This window comes from Microcaecilia unicolor, chromosome 6 (genome assembly GCF_901765095.1).
Source record: "Microcaecilia unicolor chromosome 6, aMicUni1.1, whole genome shotgun sequence".
NCBI classification, from domain to species: domain Eukaryota; kingdom Metazoa; phylum Chordata; class Amphibia; order Gymnophiona; family Siphonopidae; genus Microcaecilia; species Microcaecilia unicolor.
This window is the reverse complement of record NC_044036.1, coordinates 246,826,500-246,853,549: the sequence shown is the minus strand read 5'-3', so window position 1 is coordinate 246,853,549 and position 27,050 is coordinate 246,826,500. Positions and strand designations below refer to the sequence as shown.

The 27,050-nt window shown below is 48.3% G+C and overlaps 1 protein-coding gene across 1 annotated transcript in view; it reads right to left on the bottom strand.

Annotated features, from left to right (window-relative positions):
* Positions 1–27,050, bottom strand: part of MAN1B1 (mannosidase alpha class 1B member 1) — a 262,777-nt gene that overhangs the window by 105,304 nt on the left and 130,423 nt on the right. Inside the window, exon 6 of the mRNA XM_030207057.1 lies at positions 8,218–8,403. Coding sequence (XP_030062917.1) covers positions 8,218–8,403 — 186 coding nt within the window. The remainder of the gene's footprint in view (positions 1–8,217; positions 8,404–27,050) is intronic.

Below are 27,050 nucleotides of genomic sequence, written 5' to 3'. Positions count from 1 at the left end.
TGATGGGGTATCCCTAGCCCCCAGGCTCACTCAAAACAACAAACATGATCAATTGGGCCTCGCAACGGCAAGGACATAACTGAGATTGACCTAACAACTTATCCAACTAATAGAGAGTGTAGCCTGGAACAGAATAAAACATGGGTCTAGGGGGGTGGAGTTGGATTCTGAACCCCGAACAGATTCTGAAGCACTGACTGCCCGAACCGACTGTCGCGTCGGGTATCCTGCTGCAGGCAGTAATGAGATGTGAATGTGTGGACAGATGACCACGTCGCAGCTTTGCAGATCTCTTCAATAGTGGCTGACTTCAAGTGGGCCACTGACGCAGCCATGGCTCTAACATTGTGAGCCGTGACATGACCCTCAAGAGCCAGCCCAGCCCGGGCGTAAGTGAAGGAAATGCAATCTGTTAGCCGATTGGATATGGTGCGTTTCCCCACAGCCACTCCTCTCCTGTTGGGATCAAAAGAAACAAACAATTGGGCGGACTGTCTGTTGGGCTGTGTCCACTCCAGATAGAAGGCCAATGCTCTTTTGCAGTCCAATGTGTGCAGCTGACGTTCAGCAGGGCAGGAATGAGGACGGGGAAAGAATGTTGGCAAGACAATTGACTGGTTCAGATGGAACTCCGACACTACCTTCGGCAAGAACTTAGGGTGAGTGCGGAGGACTACTCTATTATGATGAAACTTGGTGTAAGGGGCCTGGGCTACCAGGGCCTGAAGCTCACTGACTCTACGAGCTGAAGTAACTGCCACCAAGAAAATGACCTTCCAAGTCAAGTACTTCAGATGGCAGGAGTTCAGTGGCTCAAAAGGAGGTTTCATCAGCTGGGTGAGAACGACATTGAGATCCCATGACACTGTAGGAGGTTTGACGGGGGGCTTTGACAAAAGCAAACCTCTCATGAAGCGAACAACTAAAGGCTGTCCTGAGATCGGCTTACCTTCCACACGGTAATGGTATGCACTGATTGCGCTAAGGTGAACCCTTACAGAGTTGGTCTTGAGACCAGACTCAGACAAGTGCAGAAGGTATTCAAGCAGGGTCTGTGTAGGACAGGAGCGAGGATCTAAGGCCTTGCTGTCACACCAGACGTCAAACCTCCTCCATAGAAAGAAGTAACTCCTCTTAGTGGAATCTTTCCTGGAAGCAAGCAAGATACGGGAGACACCCTCTGACAGACCCAAAGAGGCAAAGTCTACGCTCTCAACATCCAGGCCGTGAGAGCCAGAGACTGGAGGTTGGGATGCAGAAGCGCCCCTTCGTCCTGTGTGATGAGGGTCGGAAAACACTCCAATCTCCAGGGTTCTTCGGAGGACAACTCCAGAAGAAGTGGGAACCAGATCTGACGCGGCCAAAACGGAGCAATCAGAATCATAGTGCCCCGGTCTTGCTTGAGTTTCAACAAAGTCTTCCCCACCAGAGGTATGGGAGGATAAGCATACAGCAGACCTTCCCCCCAGTCCAGGAGGAAGGCATCCGATGCCAGTCGACCGTGGGCCTGAAGTCTGGAACAGAACTGAGGGACCTTGTGGTTGGCTCGAGATGCGAAGAGATCTACCAAGGGGGTGCCCCACACTTGGAAGATCTGGCGCACAACACTGGAATTGAGCGACCACTCGTGAGGTTGCATAATCCTGCTCAACCTGTCGGCCAGACTGTTGTTTACGCCTGCCAGGTATGTGGCTTGGAGCCACATGCCGTAACGGCAAGCCCACAGCCACATACTGACGGCTTCCTGACACAGGGGGCGAGATCCGTGCCCCCCTGCTTGTTGATGTAATACATGGCAACCTGGTTGTCTGTCTGAATTTGGATAATTTGATGGGACAGCCGATCTCTGAAAGCCTTCAGAGCGTTCCAGACCGCTCGTAACTCCAGAAGATTGATCTGCAGATCGCGTTCCTGGAGGGACCAGCTTCCCTGGGAGTGAAGCCCATCGACATGAGCTCCCCACCCCAGGAGAGACGCATCCGTAGTCAGCACTTTTTGTGGCTGAGGAATTTGGAAAGGGCGTCCCAGAGTCAAATTGGACCAAATCGTCCACCAATACAGGGATTTGAGAAAACTCGTGGACAGGTGGATGACGTCCTCTAGATCCCCAGCAGCCTGAAACCACTGGGAAGCTAGGGTGCATTGAGCAGATCGCATGTGAAGACGGGCCATGGGAGTCACATGAACTGTGGAGGCCATGTGGCCCAGCAATCTCAACATCTGCCGAGCTGTGATCTGCTGGGACGCTCGCACCCGAGAGACGAGGGACAACAAGTTGTTGGCGCTCGTCTCTGGGAGATAAACACGAGCCGTCCGAGAATCCAGCAGAGCTCCTATGAATTTGAGTCTTTGCACTGGGAGAAGGTGGGACTTTGGATAATTTATCACAAACCCCAGTAGCTCCAGGAGGCGAATAGTCATCTGTATGGACTGTACAGCTCCTGCCTCGGATGTGTTCTTCACCAGCCAATCGTCGAGATAGGGGAACACGTGCACTCCCAGCCTGCGAAGCGCCGCTGCTACTACAGCCAGGCACTTCATGAACACTCTGGGCGCAGAGGCGAGCCCAAAGGGTAGCACACAGTACTGGAAGTGACATGTGCCCAGCTGAAATCGCAGATACTGCCTGTGAGCTGGCAGTATCAGGATGTGCGTGTAGGCGTCCTTCAAGTCCAGAGAGCATAGCCAATCGTTTTCCTGAATCATGGGAAGAAGGGTGCCCAGGGAAAGCATCCTGAACTTTTCCTTGACCAGATATTTGTTCAGGGCCCTTAGGTCTAGGATGGGACGCATCCCCCCTGTTTTCTTTTCCACAAGGAAGTACCTGGAATAGAATCCCAGCCCTTCTTGCCCGGAAGGCACGGGCTCGACCGCATTGGCGCTGAGAAGGGTGGAGAGTTCCTCTGCAAGTACCTGCTTGTGCTGGAAGCTGTAGGACTGAGCTCCCGGTGGGCAATTTGGAGGCATGGAGGTCAAATTGAGGGCGTATCCTTGCCGGACAATTTGAAGAACCCAACGGTCGGAGGTTATAAGAGGCCACCTTTCGTGAAAAACTTTCAACCTTCCCCCGACCGGCAGATCGCCCGGCACGGACACGCTGATGTCGGCTATGCTCTGCTGGAGCCAATCAAAAGCTCGTCCCCTGCTTTTGCTGGGGAGCCGTGGGGCCTTGCTGAGGCACACGCTGCTGACGAGAGCGAGCGCGCTGGTGCTTAGCCTGGGCTGCAGGCTGTCAAGAAGGAGGATTGTACCTACGCTTACCAGAAGAGTAGGGAACAGCCCTCCTTCCCCCATAAAAACGTCTACCTGAGGAGGTAAATGCTGAAGGCTGCCAGCGGGAGAACTTGTCGAAAGCAGTATCCCGCTGGTGGAGTTGCTCTACCACCTGCTCGACTCTCTCTCCAAAAATGTTGTCCGCTCGGCAAGGGGAGTCCGCAATCCGCTGCTGGATCCTATTCTCCAGGTCGGAGGCACGTAGCCATGAGAGTCTGTGCATCACCACACCTTGAGCAGCGGCTCTGGACGCAACATCGAAGGTATTATATACCCCTCTGGCCAGGAATTTTCTGCACGCCTTCAGCTGCCTGACCACCTCCTGAAACAGCTTGGCTTGCTCAGGAGGGAGCTTGTCCACCAAGCCCGCCAACTGCCGCACATTGTTCCACATATGGATGCTCGTGTAGAGCTGGTAGGACTGAATCTTGGCTACGAGCATAGAAGAATGGTAGGCCTTCCTCCCAAAGGAGTCTAAGGTTGTAGAGTCCTTGCCCAGGGGCACCGAAGCATGCTCCCTAGAACTCTTAGCCTTCTTTAGGGCCAGATCCACCACACCAGAGTCGTGAGGCAACTGAGTGCGCATCAGCTCTGGGTCCCCATGGATCCGGTACTGGGACTCGATCTTCTTGGGAATGTGGGGATTAGTTAAAGGATTGGTCCAGATCACCAGCAGTGTCTTTTTTAGAACATGATGCATGGGTACTGTGGACGCTTCCTTAGGTGGAGAAGGATAGTCCAAGAGCTCAAACATTTCAGCCCTGGGCTCATCCTCCACGACCACCGGGAAGGGGATGGCCATAGACATCTCCCGGACAAAGGCCGCAAAAGACAGACTCTCGGGAGGAGAAAGCAGGCCATCAGACTCCTCGTCATAGAAATATCTGATGTCCTCCTCCTCCTCCTCCCACGAGGCCTCACCATCGGTATCAGACACAAGTTCATGAACCTGTGACTGAAGCCGTGCCCGACTTGACTCCGTGGAAACACGGCCACGGTGGGAGCATCGAGAGGTAGACTCCCTCGCCAGCACCGGCGAAGCTCCCTCCGCCGACGTCGTCGGGGAGTCTTCCGGGGAGGCAGCCGCAGCCGGCACCGCAAGCGGTACCGATGTTGGAGACCTCACCCCGGGCAAAGGGCCAGCCGGCGCCTCACTCGACAGTACCGGTGGCGCAAGCACCTCCGGTACCGGAGGAGAAGGGCGCAACAGCTCTCCCAGGATCTCCGGGAGAACGGCCCGGAGACTCTCGTGCAGAGCGGCTGTGGAGAAAGACATGGAAGCCGATGCAGGCGTCGAGGTCAAAGTCTGTTCCGGGTGTGGAGGCGGTTCCGGGCTGTCCAAGGTGGAGCGCATCGACACCTCCTGAATAGAGGGTGAGCGATCCTCCCGGTGCCGATGCCTACTGGGTGCCGACTCCCTCGGCACCGATGCGGTAAGGAGACCGGTGTCGATGCTTCTTTGATTTCTTCAAACGAAGCATGTCACCGGAGCTTCCCGGTACCGACGAGGAGGACGTAGAATCCAACCATCTCTTCCTCGGGGCCGAGGCTGAAGAAGGTCGGTCTCGGGGGGGGCTGTACCGCAGGAGCCCTCAGGGTAGGAGGAGACCCACCCGAAGGCTCACCGCCACCAGCAGGGGAATGGACAGCCCTCACCTGCACTCCAGTTGAAGCACCACCGTCCGACGACATCAGCAACAGCGGAGGTCCCGGTACCACCGACGCTGACGCAGCCTTCCGATGTCTCGGTACCGACGATGCAGAGGGTCGAAACCTCGATGCCGTCGATGGAGTCGATGCCTAGGTCGAAGACTTCAATGCTGTCGAAGTCGATGCACTCGATGCCTCCGGTGCTGTTGTCGACGAAGAGCCCGAGAACAACATGTTCCACTAGGCCAATCTCGCTACCTGAGTCCTCTTCTGTAAAAGAGCACAAAGACTGCAGGCCTGCGGGCGGTGCCCAGCCCCCAGACACTGAAGACACGACACGTGCCTATCAGTGAGCGAGATTACCCGGGTGCACTGGGTGCACTTCTTGAAGCCGCTGGGAGACTTTGATGACATGGGCGGAAAAATCACGCCGGCGAAATCAAAATTCGCGATGGTGACGAAGGGCACCAAAAATAAGGGAGAGAGAAAAAACCCGTACCGATGCCACAAAAAAGGCCTACCCCGAAAGCGAAAGGAAACTTACGCCGGGGAAACAAACTGGACACACGGGAAGGGACAAAGACCAAGGTCTCTCTCTCTTTTTTTTTTTTAAGCGAAATCGCGAAGACGCGCGAGGGTCAACTTGAGGGGCGCGAAACGGCGGCAAAACACGGCCGTCCCGAGCGTGGACAAAAGAAGACTGACGAACACGAGCCGGTTCGGGTGGGAAGACGGCCGCGCATGCGCGGTGCGCATGGGCGCGCGAGAGCTAGCAAAGGCCTTTGCTAGTGAAGTTTCCGATTGGAGGGGCTGCCGTGGACGTCACCCATCAGTGAGAACAAGCAGCCTGCTTGTCCTTGGAGAATAACTCGACGCAGTCCTGCATTTCACTGGCACAAGCGCCTGCTTCAGGAATCAGTTGATGAATTAAAGTTGATGGATAACAACAGCTTATAAGTCACAAATTAAGTTTGAGCTTGGAGAAAAAATTAAAAATAAAAAGTAAAAAGCTTGGGACGTAGTGCCAGAAGAAAAAGTACTGAATAAATTACAGTATTGCTACGAGTACTCCACAGCAGAGGGTGAAAGGAAGCTTGGCTGAGGGAACGTTTGGAGAAGCGACGATTCCTCTCGAGCACGATACCACACTTTCCTCCCCGGATCTCAATCCTCCTCTGTGCCCTGCAGATCTTAGGGATAAGGTGGAGTTTTCGGCGGCGTCTGAAGATGGCGCCGAGGAAGACTCAGCGGATGGAGCCTTGCCCGGGAAAACTGCAGAAGATCTACAACGGGAGCTTTTTGCCCCAGCAGAGGTAACTCTGGGAAGTATCTCGACAATGTTAAAACATTTAACAGCTATTACTATGAAAGCTGCTTCGGAAACAACATCTTTAGTAACTAAAGTTGACTTCTTGAATGATTCAGTAGAAAAGATACGGCAGGAAGTTAGCTCTCAGAGAACTGTTTTTCAACAAGAAATTGACTCTTTAAAGATCTCTACAGATAGCCTGATTAAAGATAAAATTATATTACACAATAAACTAGACCAACTTGAAAACTTTAACAGGCGTCTTAATTTGAGAATAATTAATTTTCCAAGAATCCCAGAGATAAGTGTACTTGAATTATTTAAAAAATACCTTTCTGAGAATCTCAATTACTCCTCTGATATGATACCTCCGATTAATAAAATATATTATCTCCCAATTCCGCAAAAAGAGGAGCAGAAGAGAAAATCAGAAAATCAACCTATACAATCTCTTGGACTACAAGATTTGACAGCTTTTTTGGAACAGTCTATGAATGAAGTTCAATCTCGTACTACTGTTTTAGTATCTTTTGTCTTTGAGCAAGATGTTAATTCAGTTATGAAACTATATTTCAAAAATGCCCCTAAAGAATTTCTTGGAGCTCGAGTATGGATATACCCGGATGTGACAAGAACAGCTCAAGAAAAACGCAAAAAGTTTCTTGCACTGAGAGAAGAGACTAAATTGCTAGGAGCCAGTTTCTTATTATCATATCCTTGTAAATGTTTGGTAAAATATAAAGGTAACAAATACATATTTTATGACCCGGACCAGCTGAAAAGTTTTGTTGAATTAAAGAAAATTGTCGAGTGACCCCTAGAGAAAGTTTTGAGAAATGTAATTAACCGTGGATTTAGCGTTCAGGCCTGTTTTGCCTACGAAACATATTACTTTAATGTTCTTCTTAACTTTTAGAATCCCCCCTCATTTTTCTTTTTAGTGGTCTAAGAAGAGAAGACTAATTTGTTGTAAAAGTATTTTCTTTGTATTACGGATGTTACTCTCATGTTTCTATAGCAAGAAATTCTTGTGATGTATTGCAAATATATTAATAAATAAATTAAAAAAAAAAAAAGAATAATGATTAAATGCATTGTGATGGAAAAAAAATAAATAAATAAATAAATAAATAAATTACAGTATTATTGGTATACAGAAATGGACATTTTTTTTAAGATCGATGAAGCTCTCCTTATAAAAGCTACATATAAGCTGCAAGCTGTAATTTGTAAACAGCATTGGTAGAACAACAGAGATCTTTTTCCTCCTATTTTAATATACTTTAAAAAAAATAATAATATACTTTAAAAAAATACAAAAAAAAACTTTAGGTAGGCACCTATGCTATTTATAGTTTTAGGTTACTTCTTCCTAGTTTTGGTCTTGATAGTATATCAGTAAGCAAGAATTACAACTTTTGTTTCAAGTAGTAATCTAGAGGTTTCACATTATTTCTATAATCAGCAGCAGTATGGGTTAAATTCAGTAAATGGCACCAAAATTTGTACAATAGGTTGATCTTAGATATATTCATGAGCACATGTGAGAAACCTTCAATGAAATGTATCCCACAAGTGCACTTGAGGGATATATTTCATTGAAGATTTCTCACATGTGCTTACACATATATATAAGACTCCTGAAGCAGGCCTGTGGCCGAAACACAGTACTGTGTCGAGTCTCTTATTAATAAAAACCGTTTAAGATCCAAGACTGCTGTCCTAGCCCACTTCCCACTGCCTTTCTGAAATGTATACATTTATACTTATGTTTTGTTTGGGCGCAACTATAATTACAGTCAACCCCTTCACTGGATCTTTAGTATTGATAATTTTGTGGCATTTATTTTCTCCATGACTACTTGATTCTGTATGTATGTTTTACTTCAGTTATTGCTCATCAAACCTTTTTATATTTTACGATTGGATTGTAGACAAATAAGCGCTTCTCACATTAAGATTCCATTTCAAACCATCAAAATTACCTTCTTTTAAGCCCATAATCCACATGGTATCCAATGCATCAGTAAGTGTGAGCCCCAGCCCAAACCACTCGCTGTAAGATTTTGAGATGGGCTTCAGCTCATCATGGCCCCAAGCAAATTCTTTATAGCCTTTCCATGCATGGCGGAATGCTTCAATCACAGCCATCTGGCGACTATTTAAGGGCACTAAAGAGAAAGGCTCAGGGTTAAAAAAAACAGTACAGATCACTACACACAGAACTTACCTAGAACTGGTCACTCATCGCTAATCTTATTTCAACACACCCCATATGCTGCCCTGGCCTCTATTTTATCTGACAGCCTTCTTCTCCTCTCTCCTTTCCTAGATCTGAGGAAACAGGACAGAGGAAAAAAGTTACTTCTTACAACAGGAGCTGTTATTTCCTTCTACAATTCCACTCCACGAAATATAGGAGTTCTCTGAACATCCTGGGTATGAGTAAAAGACTACAACAGAGAGATCTTTCTTTATACCACAGGGCACTTAGAGGCTTTTCATCCTACAAACCAAAATACTGTCATAGAGGAGGAAGGGGAGGGATGGAATTAGCTCTCTGGGAAAACAAATGAGGTTTCTCTTCATTGTATATTTCTCCAACAAGATAGATCAGAAACAGCAGTGTCGACCACTTGACACACAGCTTATTTCAAAAAATCTTAAATGAGGTATAGTTGTTACTATTCTTGTTGAGTAGGCTGACAGTAGAAATGGTTTCCCTTATGCATATAAGTGCTCACTTGCAAAAAGTGCCAGCATAGCACCTAAGTGCTATTCTGTAATGGTGTGCCTAAGTTATATAGCACGCATTTGCAAGGAGGGGGTGTACACATGGGCATGTCTTCCAGTTAACATGCATAGCTTACAGAATACTGTATGCCAGGTCTATGATTGTTGTAACTGGAGGTTTGAAAATGTTAGACCTGTTGATACCTGATTATTCTAATATTCCATAACAGAACCTTAAAGCCCAGGTGCCATTATAGAATAGGCTCCTACTATGTGGTCTTGGGCCACCTAAATGGAAACGCCCAAACACATAATCGCTTTTTTAATGCAAAGACAGTACAGTTACCACACAATTACTGTGCTGTTACGCTAATGACCACCTTAACTACTTAACCCAGCTTAATAAACAGTCTGCATAATGAATAAAATGATGAAGTTCATCATCTACTGGCTTGTAAAAATGTGAACCTTTCCTTTTTCATTTCTAAATCTTTTAATGCATTTTTTTACAATAAGTCAACACTCAGGCATTAAAAATTTTATATTTAATACTAGATAGAATTGGAAACCAAAGTTGTTCCCATAAAACAGGAGAGTCACATAAGCATGTGTTTTTAGCACCATAAAGCAATCTAATGGTGGTGTTCTCAATTAGTTGCAAAAGTTTGATCTGATACAGCGGATACTGTATAAGCAATGAAATACAATAATCAAGGCAACTGATTACTAGAGCTTGTAGAAGAGTTTAGAGGGCCTAAAGTCAGAGATTGAATTTTCCTTAGAGAAAGAAATGAGCTTTTCATCATCCTGGGAATGTAGGATGAAAAATAAGTTTGGAATCCCAGATCATCAGAGATTATCAAATCCTTGATCATGGAAGGACTATGTTGAATAACTGGTTAAGAGAGAGGAGAGTTGCTCTTTGAAATCCAAAATGTTTCAATTTTTTTAAATCATTTGTTTATAATTTTTCATTTTACAAGGGTCACTTGCAAACAGTAATACAGAGATGACTGTACGTTAATACAATACTAGAAGAAAACAATCTCAACTAGATAAATGAATTATATACAATCTTTCTCTTTCTTAGACCACAAAATAAATAGGGAGAGTGAAACAAGACAAGGAAATCAATTAAACAACAGTAAACCAAGAAAACGTGGTATTAACCTGATTATCCCCAGTTATTATTTATCTGAATCATTATTCCACATTGATCATCTGGTTGGCCTCCTCAAACCCAAAACGGTGTATAGTCAATTAATTTAGTTGGAAACATACTTATTTGTCTAATATTAGTTTTCAAATTTTTTAGGATTCAAGTTGAGTTTATGATCCCTAAGTCAATTTACAATTCTAACTGTAACTCTAAATCTAATTCAGAGATAGAATCCCAGTTGTCATGAGCACTCACCAATTAGATATTGCCTGCATAAAAAAAGAGCACTAAATCCAAGATCTTGAATCAATGTTGAAAGCGGTAGGAGGAAGATATTAAATAGGATAGGTACAAGGACAGAACCTTGAGGGACCACAAATGTCAATGGTGACATTATGGCATACCTATTAATTTCCTTTCCTTTAGTCGGGCCATACTGTCTTGAAGAAGCAGTTATCATCCCACAGATGGAGGTAAACTGATATTTTCCACTGAATTCACTGGTATAACTAGCTGGTGCTCAGTGGAAAATTCCAGTATGCATCATGTCCCATCAACCACTGCAGCTTTTATGTGACGTAAGCCTCAACACCACATCTGTGGAACTCAGCTAAAGAAGGTAAAATTATGTATCATACCTGATAATTTTCTTTCCATTAATCATAGCTGATCAATCCATAGACTGGTGGGTTGTGTCCATCTACCAGCAGGTGGAGATAGAGAGCAAACTTTTGCCTCCCTATATGTGGTCATGTGCTGCCGGAAACTCCTCAGTATGTCGATATCAAAGCTCCATCCGCAGGACTCAGCACCTAGAGAATTACACCCACGAAGGGACACTCTGCCCAGCTCACCACCGCCGAAACGGGGGAGGGGAATCCGTCCAGCTCATCCCCGCGGAGCGGGGGAGGGACACCACACCCGCCGATGCGGGGGGATCTGGCTTATCCTGCAACCGCAACCGCGGGAGGAGCTGACTGACCCTAACACCGCCGAAGCGGGAGGGGTACAAAGCTGCCCTACAGCCGCACGAAGCGGGAGGGAGTGCCGGCAGAAATTAAATCTCAATCCAGCCCCGTAAAACGGAGGGGAGAGGAATGCAGCAGCTCACTGTAACACAAACTCGTCTCAACTCTTGAAGAATCCAAGTGAAAAAACTTGAACACGAAGTCTTTCTGAAGTAACTGAAGACTAAACTTGAACCTGAAATGCAACCAGAATATAAACAGTACAGATATCTGGGAGGGGCTATGGATTGATCAGCTATGATTAATGGAAAGAAAATTATCAGGTATGATACATAATTTTACCTTCCATATCATCAAGCTGATCAATCCATAGACTGGTGGGATGTACCGAAGCAGTACTCACCCAGGGCGGGACATTGAAATCCCTGACCTCAACACTGAAGCTCCAAACCGGGCCTCCGCCCGTGCAGCCACAGTCAAGCGGTAATGCTTGGAGAATGTATGAGCCGAAGCCCAAGTTGCCGCCTTGCATATCTCTTCCAAGGAAACGGACCCGGCCTCTGCCACCGAGGCCGCCTGAGCTCTAGTGGAGTGAGCCTTCAGCTGGATAGGCGGCACCTTCCCCGCGGCCACATAAGCCGCTGCAATGGCTTCCTTGACCCATCTTGCCACTGTAGGCTTAGCAGCCTGCAGACCCTTACGAGGACCTGCAAACAGGACAAACAGATGATCCGATTTCCGGAACTCATTGGTCACTTCCAAGTATCTGATGATGACTCGTCTCACATCCAGATATTTAAGAGCAGAGTACTCCTCTGGGTAGTCCTCCCTACGAAAGGAAGGGAGACAGAGCTGCTGATTCACATGGAAGCGAGAAACAATCTTGGGCAGGAAGGAAGGCACTGTGCGAATAGTCACTCCTGCCTCAGTGAACTGCAGAAAAGGCTCTCGACATGAGAGCGCCTGGAGCTCGGAAACTCTTCTGGCTGAAGTGATAGCCACCAAAAAGACTGCTTTCAACGTCAGGTCTTTCAGAGATGCCCTCGACAAGGGTTCAAAAGGCGGCTTCTGCAATGCTCTTAGCACCAGGTTGAGATTCCACGCAGGCACCACTGAGTGCAGAGGAGGGCGCAGGTGATTAACTCCCTTGAGAAAGCGCACCACATCTGGCTGCGAAGCCAGGGAAGCACCCTTCAGGCGGCCCCTGAAGCAAGCCAGAGCCGCTACCTGGACTTTAAGGGAACTGAGCGACAGGCCTTTCTCCAGACCTTCTTGCAGGAACGCCAACACTGAAGAAATTGGAGCAGTGAAGGGAGAAAGTGAGCCTGCTTCACACCACGCTGCAAATATACGCCAAACCCTGGCGTAAGCAGTAGAAGTAGAGCGCTTCCTCGCTCTCAGTATAGTGGCGATGACCTTGTCTGAGAAGCCCTTCTTTCTCAGACGCTGCCGCTCAATAGCCAGGCCGTAAGACCAAAGGGGGAGGGATCCTCCATCACCACGGGACCCTGATGTAACAGGCCCTGCTCCACTGGCAGCCGCAGAGGATCGTCGACTGAGAGCCTGATCAATTCCGCATACTAGGGACGTCTGGGCCAATCCGGACCCACCAGGATTACCCTGCCGGGATGCTTTGCCACCCGGTCTAGCACCCTGCCCAACATGGGCCAGGGCGGGAACACATAGAGAAGCTCTTGAGTCGGCCACTGTTGGAGAAGAGCATCTACTCCCAGGGATCGAAGGTCCCGTCCTCTGCTGAAAAAGCGCGGCACTTGGCAATTGGCCGATGACGCCATCAGATCTAGGCTCAACTGGCCCCAGCGCTTCGTGATGTCCAAGAACGCCTGAGCAGATAGCTGCCACTCTCCGGGCTCCAAGGTATGGCGACTGAGAAAGTCCGCCTTGACATTCATGACTCCGGCAATGTGGGCCGCTGACAGCTGTTCCAGGTTCGCTTCTGCCCACTGGCATAGATTCATAGCCTCCTTGGCTAGAGGGGCGCTCTTGGTACCTCCCTGGCGGTTGACATAGGCCACAGCCGTGGCATTGTCCGACAGGACCCGTACCGGCTTCAACACCAGTACCGGGATGAACTTCAAAAGCGCCAACCGAATGGCTCTGAGTTCCAGGAGGTTGATAGACCACTTTGCCTCTGCAGGAGACCAGAGCCCCTGCGCTGTCCTTCCCAAGCAGTGGGCTCCCCAGCCCGACAAAGAGGCGTCCGTCGTGACGACAATCCACTACGGGGTCACCAGAGGCATTCCCGCAGACAACTTGTCTGTCTGCATCCACCAGCTCAGCGCCTTGCGCACTGCTGGGTCCAAGGGAAGGCGCACAGCATAATCCTCCGACATCGGAGTCCAGCGCTGCAGCAGAGATTGTTGTAGTGGTCTCATATGAGCCCTGGCCCAGGGCACTACTTCCATCGTGGCCGTCATAGAGCCCAACAGCTGCACATAGTCCCAAGCCCGAAGAGGAGAGGCTACTAGGAACTGGTCCACCTGAGCCTGAAGCTTGACAATCCGATTGTCTGGCAGGAACACTCTGCCCACTTGGGTGTCGAATCGAACTCCCAGATACTCCAGGGACTGAGTCGGGCGCAGCTGGCTTTTCTCCCAGTTGATGATCCATCCCAGGGAGCTCAAAAGAGCAACTACCCGGTCCACAGCTTTGCCGCACTCTGCATAAGAGGGGGCTCGGATCAACCAGTCGTCCAGATAAGGATGGACTTGTACTCCTTCCTTTCGCAGGAAGGCCGCGATGACCACCATTACTTTGGAAAAGGTCCGCGGAGCAGTAGCCAACCCGAACGGGAGGGCTCTGAACTGGAAGTGTCGGCCCAGGACTGCAAAACGCAGAAAGCGTTGATGAGGAGGCCAGATGGGAATATGCAAGTACGCTTCCTTGATGTCCAAGGATGCCAGGTACTCCCCTGCCTTCACTGCCGCTATAACAGAGCGGAGAGTCTCCATGCGAAAGTGCCGCACTTTCAAGGCCCGATTGACCCCTTTGAGGTCGAGGATAGGCCGGACAGAACCTCCTTTCTTTGGTACCACAAAGTAAATGGAGTAACGCCCCTTGCCAAGCTGACTTTCTGGCACCGGAACGACCGCACCCAGGCGGATCAGATTGTCCAAAGTCTGCTGCACTGCCACAGCTTTGACCGGAGACTTGCAGGGAGAGAGTACAAACCCGTCTCTTAAGGGTCGGCAGAACTCTAGCTTGTAGCCGTCTCTGATGACTTCCAGCACCCAAGCGTCTGAAGTTATTGTGGTCCACTCGCCCAAAAACGAGGACAGCCGTCCTCCAATCTACACTGGGGCGTGGACCAAGGCCCCGTCATTGGGTACGAGACCCTGGGGGAGGACCGGAGGGAGCACCCCCGGGACGGCGGTCTCTGCGAAAGGAATGCTGCTTGGGGGAGAAATTCCTCTTAAAGGAAGAGGGGGCAGAGGAACCCGACCTGCCCGGGCGGTACCGACGGGCTTCCTGAAACCGTCCTCTGGAGGTACCGGGACGAGTACTAGCCCGAGCCCTGACCTCTGGTAACTTCTTGCCCTTAGACGTGCCGAGATCGGTCACGATTTTGTCCAGCTCGACCCCAAAGAGCAGCTTGCCTTTAAAAGGCAATCTAGTCAGGCGGGATTTAGAGGCGTGGTCAGCAGACCAATGTTTCAGCCAAAGCCACCACCGCGCAGAGATTGTCTGAGCCATGCCTTTAGCTGAGGCCCTCAAGACATCATACAGCAAGTCTGCCAAATAGGCTAAGCCCGATTCCAGGGCCGGCCAATCAGCCCTCAAGGAATGATCCGAGGGGGAAGCCCGCTGCACCATAGTCAGGCACGCCCTGGCCACATAAGAGCCGCAAACTGAGGCCTGCAAACTTAAGGCAGCCGCCTCAAAGGACGACCTTAAGGCCGCCTCCAATCTTCTGTCTTGGGCGTCCTTTAGGGCCGTGCCACCTTCCACCGGCAACGCCGTTTTCTTAGTCACCGCAGTGATTAAAGAATCCACAGTAGGCCACAGATAGGCCTCACGTTCACTTTCAGTCAAAGGATAGAGGCGGGACATAGCCCTAGCCACTTTAAGGCTCGCTTCAGGGACATCCCATTGAGCCGAAATTAAGGTGTGCATGGCATCATGCACGTGGAAGGTTCTAGGCGGGCGCTTCGTCCCCAGCATAATGGCAGAGCCAACAGGGGCTGAGGGAGAGACGTCCTCCGGAGAGGAAATCTTCAAAGTGTCCATGGCCTGTATCAACAGGTTGGGCAAATCCTCTGAGCTAAAAAGCCGCGCTGCAGAGGGGTCATCCGCTCCATCCGAGCGGGGATCCGTCTCCTCCAAGGAATCCGCAAAGGACCGTTGGGAGAACTCAGATACGCTGCCCTCATCTACATCGGAGGAGACAAAGTCCTCCAAGGCCTGGGAATCAACTCGAGGGCGTTTACCTCTGGGCACCTCAACCTCTTTACCAGACGAGGGAGCAGGGGCAGCGTTTTGCATAAGGAAGGCCTGATGCAGCAGCAAAACAAACTCGGGGGAGAAACCCCCCAGACGGTGCACTTCCGCAGCCTGGGCTACAGCCCTAGATGCACCCTCAACCGGCGCTCGCAAGAGCGGGGGAGAGACATGGTGCGCATCCAAAATGGCGTCCGGCGCGACACTCCGCGAAGGAGCCGCGCGGGAAGAACGGCGCTTAACTTTAGCCGCTTTTGTGCCGTCGCCCAAATTAAGGGCGTTCATGGCATTAATGTCTCCAACCTCAAGGGCGGCCGAAGAAGAAGCCGTCCGAGCCGCGTGGCCGGCCAAGATGGCGGAGGCGAGGAGCGGGGGATGGGCGTTTATGGCGGGAAAAACCGCCACGCCGGAGGAAGGACCGGGACATTCATCGGTCACGAAACTGTCACCCAACAAGGGCGAATCAGGCTTTAAGACCCCCGCATCCCCTCTAGAAGCGCTCAAGCGATCCGGGGAGCGACTCTTTGCGCCCTCGCCCTCCGACGCCATATGCCACGAGGAGAAGAATCGGGGAACCCCCTGCCCGCTATAAAAAGGTAAAAATTACCTGCTTGCCGCTCCGAGCTGTAACGACCTGGTGTCCCAGTTAGTAGCTGCAATAAACGTTTAAATAAACGTCGAAATAAACGCCTTTAAGGACATTCAAAATTTTTTTTTTTTTTAACGGAGCCAGCGGGAGGGGGGAGAAAAGGAGGGACCTGGCACCACCAGGTTTGCACTTGCTCAAAAGAGCCCTCAACCCCAGGCACTCAACAAAACCTAAGAATTAGGCTTGGAGGCCTAGCCAGAGCTGCTGCTGTGTGTGACCACCACCTGCTGAGATAGAGAACATACTGAGGAGTTTCCGGCAGCACATGACCACATATAGGGAGGCAAAAGTTTGCTCTCTATCTCCACCTGCTGGTAGATGGACACAACCCACCAGTCTATGGATTGATCAGCTTGATGATATGGAAAAGGAAATTAACAGGTATGACAATTTCACCTTCCTAGTTGTCTGGGCCCTACTGTCCTGAACTCGTGGGATATACTCAAACAGACTCACAGGGCAGGAAAAGATAAGGCCCCCTGAATGACAGCTCAACCAAAGTTCAAACGGGCTCTGGCCGGCACACCAATCTTGTAATGCTTTATAAAAGAATAGAGAGATGATCACGTCATCGCCTGACAGATGTCCTCCAGAGAAACTGCTCAAGCCTTAACCCACAAGGTTGCATGAACTTGAGTAGAATCAGCCCACAAATCAGAAGGCCCTGCCTTATTCCTGCAAATGTGAGCAGCCTCAATAGCCGCCTTGATCCACCTTGCAATGGAGGCTTTGGAAACTGCATGAGCCTTCCAAGAGTAATGAAAAAGGACAAAGGGGTTCATCATCATCTCCAAATAGCATGGATAAACCCTGCAGACATCCAGCTTGTGAAGCCATTGGGTCAAAGCGTCCAAGGTACCCTCCCACAAAAAGAGAGCAAGCACACCTCTGGATTCATATGCAACAAAGAAATTGCCTTGGGCAGAAAGGAAGAAATGGTATGAATAGATACCAAATCCTTCAAAAAGGAGAGGTAAGGGTCCTGACAAGAAACCGTCTGGAGCTCCGGATATCACTCCCCCCCCCCCCCCCAGGCCAAAGTGATTACAACCAGAAAAAACACCTTTAAGGTAAAGTCCTTAACTGAAGCCACCCTCAGAGGTTCAAAGAGAGCCCCAGAGAGCACTACATTCAGATCGCATAAAGGAAGAGAAGACCGCAACGGAGAATGCAAATGAGAAACCCCCTTTCAAAATGGACGACATTCTCCTGCAGTGAGGGAGATCCCTGAATCTTGCTTCTAAAGCTGGAGTGTTCTGCCAGCTGAATTTTCATGTAGTTAAGGCTCAGACCCTGGTCAAATCCCTGCTGCAAGAAAATGAGAATTTTGGGAACCTGCACTTTCCAGAAAGACATGTGCTGAGCCCACCAAGACTCAAAGACCTACCACACCTGGACATAGGCCAAGGAGGTTCAGAACTTGCGGATTTGAGTTAGGTAGGAATTATAGCAATAGAAAATTCTTTCTGCACTAGGCGCCACCTCTCAAGGGCCACACCATAAGCCAAAAGGAATCCACATCTTCCATTTCCACTGGACCCTACTGAAGCAGACTGCAACCCTTAGGAACTGACAGCCACTCGGCCACCAGCAGCTGGAGTAGGTTTATATATCACGGCAAAGCCAATCCGTAGCTACGAGAAGCACTAAATATGAGTAATGCACAATCCTGCGAAGAAGCTGATCAAAATATCTACCTCAAGCCACTAGCTGAGATGATTCAGTCGATTGACACTCAGTTCTACAAACAGATGACATCATCAACTACCGACCAGTAGCATCTATCCCACTGGCAGTTAAACTGATGGAAAGCATGGTAACCAAACAATTCACAGACTACTTATATAAATTCTCAATATTACGTGAGTCACAATCAGGATTTCGCCCCTTCCATAGCACCGAAACACTCTCCTAACCAAATTCAGACAACAAATAGCAATCGGCAAAAGCATCCTCCTCCTTCGACATGTCGCGCGCGTTCGACATGGTAAACTACAATATAATAATAAGTATACTAGATTATTAGGGGATCAGTGGAAACATACTCACCTGGATTAAAGGTTTCCTAACCACAAGATCATATCAAGTAAAGTCAAACGCGAACATATCATCACCGTGGAAAGCAAACTATCACCAACCCTCTTTAACTTAATGATGATCCCACTAGCCAAGTCCCTAGCCAATCAAGGTCTCAACCCTTTCATATACGCAGACAATGTAATAAATTTACATCCCTTACAAAACCAAACTGCAAGAAATCGCCAACAAAATCGAGCTAAGTGTGAATATCATGGAATCATGGGCCAATGCATTTCAACTAAAGCTCAACAAAGAAAAAACACACTGCCTTGTCCTCTCATCCCAACACAGCAAGGACAACCCCACAAGCATCGACACCCCAGATCACACCCTCCCCATATCAGACAGCCTGAAAATCCTTGGAATCATAATAGACCGCAACCTAACACTGGAGAGCCAAGTAAAATCCACCACAAAATGTTCCACTCAATGAGGAAGCTCAAACGTGTGAAACAATACTTCCCGAGGGATACCTTTCGCAGCCTGATACAATCAATGGTAATAAGTCAACTAGACTACTGCAATGGAATCTATGCAGGTTGCAAAGAACAAACCTTAAAGAAACTTCAAACCGCTCAAAACACGGCAGCCAGACTCATATTTGGAAAGACCCGATCTGAAAGTGCAAAACCCCTCCAAGAAAAACTACACTGGCTCCCAATCAAAGAACGCATTGCCTTTAAAATCTGCACCTTGGTTCATAAAATTCTCTATGGCGAAGCGCCAGGATAATTGACCTACCAACCAAAAACGCCTCCATTTCAACATGATCACATATCTACCTACACTACCCAAGCTGCAAAGGTCTTAAATGCAAACTTACTTATGCATCCAGCTTTTCCTACATAGGCATACAACTGTGGAACGCGCTACCAAAGGCAGTGAAAACGATATACAACCACCTAAACTTTCGGAACATGCTAAAAACCACCTTGTTCAAAAAGGCATACCATCCCGAACCAACCTAAAAGACCGACCTTGGCTACACATGAAAACCAAAGCACGTACGCTCACAACAATACTCTTCCCATCAGGATTATACTATGGTATTTCCATATAAACTTCTTCCTACCACTACAGCACAATGTATTTGTTCACACCGGAAACAGCAATTGCCATTCCAGTACTACCGTATGTAAGCCACATTGAGCCTGCAAATAGGTGGGAAAATGTGGGATACAAATGCAACAAATAAATAAAATAAAAAATAAATCTATGTGGATGATTTGCAGCTTACTCATATCCCTGAACCTAACTTACCTACAGCCCTAAATAAACTGACTACCTAACATCAATTCAAGAATTAGCTAAAAACAAAACTTTGCCTGAACCCAAGTAAAACCGAGCTTCTATGAGTCCCTAACACAAATGGGCACATACCTGACATCAAAATCTCTTTTGGGAAATACAACCCCCCCCCCCCCCCCAAATCAAAAGTCAGGAACCTTGGAATACAGCTCAATTCAACACTTACTCTGATCCCCCAAATCCAAGCAAATTTCAAGAGCAGCTTCTATCACTTGCGACAACTATGCTGCCTCTCTCCTGACATTGAGAAAGCAAGTCTTGTCTCAGTTGTGCAGGCCATACCAACATCAACTGGATTACTGTAATGCACTCTGTACTGGCCTGACTACAAAGAGTCTGCACCAACTCCAATTGATTCAGAATGCTGCAGCAAGACTCATAGAAGGTTGTAAGCAACGTGACCACATCACACCGTTTTTGCAAAAACTTCACTGGCTACCAGTACAGTATAGGGCTAAATTTAAAATTCTATGTTTGACCTTCAAAGTTCTTAAAGGACATGGCTCAGAGTATCTGAAAAACAGGATCTCCCTCTACACACCTCCAAGGTTACTAAAGTCCTCCTAAGGAGTATCCCTAAACCACACCCTCTCCAAAGGGCATCACATGATGCGATACCCGCAAGCGAGCCTTCTCCGGAGTAGCCCCCAACACTCTGGAATGCACTCCCTGAAAGGTTTTGTTTAACACAAGACTATCTCTACTTCAGGAGGAAGGTGAATGTTTGGATTTTCAACCAGGCCTTTAATGGGAGAAGTAACTAACGTGCTTGTCTCGCAAAGATACACAAGGAATGACACCGCCTGCACATATTATAGCAGGACATGTTTATCTACTCCTACCCTAGCTAAGATAATGTTCAAGCACCTTTCTGACCTCATTTGCAACTTTCTTTAAATTACTCTTATTTTCTTACTCATGTTACTCTATCTTACCTATATGTTTCATCTTTGCTTACAGCTTATGCCAGTGATGGCGAACCTTTCAGAGCCCAAACAGCAACCCAAAATCTATTTATCGCAAAGTGCCATTCCCCCCCCCTCCCTCCTCCACCTCCCTCCCAGTTCCAGGGTCCCCCCCTCCTCCCGAGTTCCAGGGTCCCCCCTCCCTCCCAGTTCCACAGGGTCCCCTCTCCCTTTGAGTTCCAGAGATGTCATCCCTCCCTCCTTTCCTTCGAGTTCCAGGCCTCCTCCATCCCTCTGAATTTTAAAAGTCATCTCTTGACTTACCTCGTCGGGGATGGGTTACGGCGGCCGGCAGCAGCGCTAAAATGCGTGCAGGCTCGGCCCTTCTCTTTCTCTGAGCTCTGGTCCTGCCCTCATTTCCTGTTTCCGCAAGGGCAGGACCAGAACTGAGAGAGAGAGATGGGCCGAGCCTGCACGCATTTTAGCGCTGCTGCCGGCCGCCATAACCTGTCCCCAATGAGGTAAGTCAAGAGATGACTTTTAAAATGCGGAGGGAGGGAGGGGGCCTGGAACTCGAAGGAAGGGAGGGAGGGACAACGACTCTGGAACTCGGAGGGAGGGAGAGGGGAGGCGACACCTTGGAACTGGGAGGCGACTCTAGCTGAGGCGACGGCACACGTGCCATAGGTTCGCCATCACTGGCCTATGCTGTCTATTAAAAGGTTTTATTGTGTATTGTGTTGACATTGTAATGTAGTATACTATGAGGCATATTTTCAAAGCACTTAGCCTTCCAAAGTTCCATATAAACCTATGGAACTTTGGAAGGCTAAGTGCTTTGAAAATGAGCCCCTACAGCTTACTTGTACTGTTATTTAAATATTTTTAATGCTATAATTGTCTATTGCTTATATTTGACGTATTCTTGCTGTACACCACCTTGAGTGAAGTCCTTCAAAAAGGCAGTAAATAAATCCTAATACATAAATAAAAGCCACAATGGGAAAACATATAGTGGACCCTGCTCATTGCCATCAAGTCGAAGGCCAGTTGCCCCTACCAGTCCAGGATAAGCTAAAAGGCCTTCTGCACCAGCTCCCACTTCCCCAGATCCCACAGGAAGTGACTGAGAAACTCTGCCTGGATATTGTCTTTGCCAGCAATATGAACTGCAGAGAGCACCACAAGGTGCACTTCTGCCCAATGAAAGAGAACTGCCGCCTCCTGGGCCACAGCCAGACTCCTCATGTCACCCTGCTTGCTGATGTATGCCACTGCTATGACATTGTCTGACATCACCCGAACCACCTTCCCCTGGATCAGAGCAAGGAACTCCAGCAAGGCCAAGAGTACCACCTGACTCTCCAGGTTATTGATGGTCATGAGGCCTCCAGCAAGAACCAGGTCCCCTTCACCACACTACCTAAACAATGGGCTCTCCATCCACTGAGGCTGGCACCAGTGGTTACTACCACTCAATCCGGAGGGTCCAAAGGAACTTCCTCAAAGGCGATGACTGAGGAAGTCCCACCAGTCCATGCTGCATCTTGCTGAGGTAGTCAAGGGAAATCAGTGATTGAAGTCCTGAGAGATTGGAGACCAGCAGGACAGCAGGGCTGTCTGAAAAGGACACATATGTGTCCGTGTCCAAGGAACAACTTCCAGTATTGCTGAGATGGAGCCCAGAAGTTGCAGGTAATTCTAGACTCTGGGAGACAGAAGGTTGCACTGTTTGCATTCCTGTGCTGCAGTTTTGCCACACGTCTTTCTAGAAGGAACACCGCTCCCCCTCCCCACCTGAGCTTGTCAAAGCAGACCCCCAGGTATTCCAATACCTGGGTTGGGGGCAGAGAAGGCTCTCATTTTGATTCACCACCCAGCCCAGCCTTTCCAGCAGGGAAATGACTTGAGACGTGGCCATCCTGACTGCCGCAACCACCATCACTTTGAAAAAAGTGGAAAGCACTGTTACCAAACTAAAGGGCAGAGCCTGAAAATGAAGGTCACCCAGATCACAGAAGCACTAGTACTTCTCAATGACAAGAATACAGAGATACGCCTCCATAAGATTGAGAGGGGTTAAGAACTCACCTGGTCACACCAAAGCGACCATTGAACTCAGATTCCAAAATAGGTCGGAAGGACCCTCCCTTCTTTGGGATCATGAAATAAATGAAGTAACGTCCTCAGCCCTGCTCGACGGGGGAAGCTGGCTCCTCCCCCCCCCCCCCCAAAGCTCCAGAAGATGATGCAGGGTAGTTGAGACAGCTTGCCGCTTCACTTCTGAGCCACACGAGGAGAGCATGAAGAAGTCTGGTACAGGATGGTCCAGTTTTAGGGCATGAACTTTCTCAACAACCTCCAGGTCCCACTGATCCGAAGTTATATGGGCTCAATTGTGGTAAAACAGGGACAATCTCCCCCCCCCCCCCCCCGAACCACCAAGGGGCCCTGCGCACCTTCACTGAGTAAACCAGGACCCCCTGTGCTGCTGGAGGGGCCTGCATCCACAGCTCTTTTGGGACCTTGAAAGGAGCCCTGTTGAAAAGGTCCACCAGTAGCTGAGGCCTGGGCCGCCGACCACCTATCTGACCGGGACCAAATCCCACCTCTGGAGCGGCCTCATGTCACCAAGGGCCTCAAATAAGTTTTCTGATGAAGCTAAGGGAGCCAGAGAGACCAAGCCTGTCCCATGTCCTTAACTTGGCCAGGTCTTCTCTAAACAGAAGCTGTCCTCTAAAGGGCAGATGGATGAGGAGGTTCTTGGAAACAGCATCCACTGCCCAGTGGTGCAACCAGAGCCACCAGCTACCCACCACAGTAGCAACTACCAAGCGAGAGGACAGATGCACCAGGTCTTAAAAAAGGCTGCTCCCGAATCCAAGCAGGAGACCTCAGGGGTCTTGGGCAGATGCTGCAGCATAGCCCAAGCAACAAACACTAGCATTTCCAGAGGCAAAAACCAATTTGAGCTGCTGCTCCACTCTCGTCATGCATCTCCTTGACAGCACAACCCACTTGAACAGGCACGGTGGTCTTTTTTTGTGACCACTGTAACCAGGGCATCAACCTTTGGGTACTTCCAGTACCTATCCACCTCTTCAGGTAAAAAGGGGTGCAGCCTACCCAGAACCCAAGCACCCCAAGAGAGCTCCATTCGGGTTCTCAACTTCTCCCACTCCACAAGCACCATGTGTGAAAGTGCCTTGTGAAGAGGAAAATATTTCAGAGGACCCACTAGACTCTCCGAGAGAGGGTCACCCTCAGATGGATCCACCACTGAGACATTCAAAGGGGCAAAGGACCTCGAAGACAGAGTCAATTAGGCAGGAAAGTTCTTCCTGACATGAACAGCCAGATCACATGGAACTGCTCCTCCTCCTCCACCTCATGAGAAGACTCTACCTCTACATCTAACTCCAATGGGGACTAGAGGTCTGAAAGATCCCCTATCTCCTCAAAAAGCAGCAGTGGCTCCAACTCCACCATGAGCTCCAGCACCACATGCTGCCCCCTCCCCCAGAGGACCCACAGCCAGAGCCCCTTGGGCTTCCACGACCTGGGGTGGGGGGGACCCAGCCTCCTCTTGCAGGGCATGGTTAACAGAGTCAAGCTCTGAAGCCAAAAATGGGGCTGAGAGGGGTGCAAAAGAGGCACCTCCCACCTCCCCAAGCCCTGATGGGTTTTTTCCCTGCTGCAACAGGGAAAAAAACCCACAGCATCCAAGATGGCTGCTGTTCACACCAAAGACATCCGGTCTGAATGTTTCCATGCAGAGACCCTCAGAGACAATTCAGAGATCAACACATTATCCAGCGTGAAAACTGTTTACTAGACGCAATGTTAAAAAAGCAGTTTGCTGCCTGGTGAGCCCCAAAATATTCAGATATGTCACATCAATGGGTGTGTTTAATAGATTATCACTTTAAAGAAGTGTGAGTGCTCTGGGTCACACGTGTATAGCAGGGGCTGATCTTTGTGGACTCCCCTACTGCACAGCTGCAGCTTTAATTATTTTCATTACCCAAGGAAGAGACTGTCCAAGAATCAACTGCACCACACTGAAATTTATCCTTGACTAATAAGTGAAGCTTGTATCAGAGCTTCTTTTGCAGATAACCCCTTAATGACTACACAAAATGCCTTACCGAATCACATTCAGGAAGAGAGGAAGATGTCCACTGAGGGGTTGATACCACTAAAAGAAAAATGATGGCTCATGTTTGTTTATTAGGATTTATTTTCTGCCTTTTTGAAAGAATTCATTCAAGGCATTATACATTAGGAATACATCAAGCATAAACAATAGACAATTACAACAGTAAAAAATATTCAAACAACAATACAAAGTATGGCATAGTATACTTTTTACAATGTCAACAATTAGTACAATATCTAAGAGAATGCAATTCCTAGGGGAGGAGGGCAGGTATATGGTACTATGTTTTCTATGTTAAAGAAAGAAGCTTTTCAGAGACTTAACTTCCTAAATCAAAGCCATCACGTACTAAATCCAAGACGGCTCTAAAGACCCACCTCTTCAACAAGGCCTTCGGAGGTGGCTGACATTGTGGAGGTAGTTGGGTGGATAATCTTTGCATCCGCATTCCCCCCTCTCTCTACCACTGTCCATTTTCCTGCTCATTTACTTCCCTGTCTGATAATCTGTCGCTCCTTTCTAATGAATGAAATCTTAATTGTGAACCACTTTGTTTTATCTGTAAGAAAGACGGTATATCAAATACAATAAACATAAACACATGGATTTAGAGATCAATCAGCAGAACCAGAACAGTTAATGGAGAAACAGCATGGCAGGAATGTTTAAGGCAGAGGTTGAATGCTTACTAGTGTGTAAGAAGGAGTTACATATGAAAAAACAATTTCACAAGTTACATCATTCAGATCTGGGCATCCTGAAGGGTTCTTCATCCTTTGTTCTGTTTCCATGGGGCTTTCCCTGCCAGTAGGCTGAACAAGGTTAAAAAGGAAGCAGACAGCATTTCAAAGAAGAGAGAGTCCTTTGAGAACTAAACATGAAGCAGATTGGCCAAAATTCTCAGAAGTTAAATATTTTGCCACTCTGAGCATTCCTCTCTAAGGCACTGTTTTAAGCTAGTGAAGGGGCCTGTTAAACATGAGGGGTGAGGAAGTCATTCACGCACAAAGTCAATTGTCAGTGCACCTCCCAACCTCAGGAACAGCCCTATCCTCAGTCATAGCGTGTATACTGTTCATAGCAGTTAATGGTCTTATGTGTTACAATGCATTTATATTTTAAAACACAGAGAGAGGGGCAATGCTCCAAAGGGGAGCACAAAGGAGAGGAAATCCAAAAGCACACAAGCAAAAGTCAGTAGCCAAAGAAGCCTTCAAGAGTGGAAGCATAATATTTTATTAATCAAACCTGACATGGTTCATGCTTCGGCAAAAACTCCTGCATCATGAGTCTAATGGTAGTATCTGAATCCAACGGGAGTGGAGGAGTGGCCTAGTGGTTAGGGTGGTGGACTTTGGTCCTGGGGAACTGAGTTTGATTCCCACTTCAGGCACAGGCAGCTCCTCCTTGTGACTCTGGGCAAATCACTTAACCCTCCATTGCCACAGGTACAAATAAGTACCTGTATACAATATGTAAGCCGCATTGAGCCTGCCATGAGTGGGAAAGCGTGTGGTACAAATGTAACAAAAAAAAAAAAAAACCATCTAGTAGAAAGATGCAATCTTGTCTTGAGAAAGACAAATTTTAATCCAAGCGAAACGCCAACAAATTGCAAGGGAACGCAAGTAACATAGTAGGTGACGGCAGAAAAAGACCTGTACGGTCTATCCAATCTGCCCAAGATAAACTCATATGCGCTACTTTATATGTATACCTGACCTTGATTTGCATTTACCACTTTCAGGGCATAGACCGTAGAAGTCTGTCTAGTACTAGCCCCGCCTCCCAAACACCGGTGCTACCATCCAGTCTCCGCAAGTGAGCTTCAAAAGTGCTGCCCCTGCAAAACCAATCTGCCGTGTGGCAGGAAACAGGCAGGTTTGTTTTGTGAAGGGCAGCAGTTTTGAAGCTCACTTACATCCCTGTGCTGTTCACTGGCGTTTCGCTTGAATTGTCTTTCTCAAGATTGCATCTTTCTACTGGATGATTGCTACCTTTGGATTCAGATATTACCATTAGACCCCGACACAGGCGGTTTCGCCGAAATATGGACTTTATCAGGTCTGATTAATAAAATATAGTTGTGACGCCCCCACTCTTGAAGGCTCCTTGTGCTAGAGAATGGCATGGGCTGCAGTAAAAGGAAAAATATTTTGCCCGTTTACCACGGGTGTGGGAGCAAAACGTTTTACCACCCCGCAGGAACGGTAAAAATCTTTGCTCCAGTGGTTTAAAAAAAAAAAAAAAGAACAGTTTCCACTCCAGCATCTCCATGCCTGTATTCTTCCCTCCCTCCCGCAGTAGTTCTACCTTATGCAGCAGCCAGCTGAGCCGACAAAGGAACCCTACAGGCCTGCTCCAGGACCTTCTCTCTGCCAGGTCTTGCCTTCTGATGCA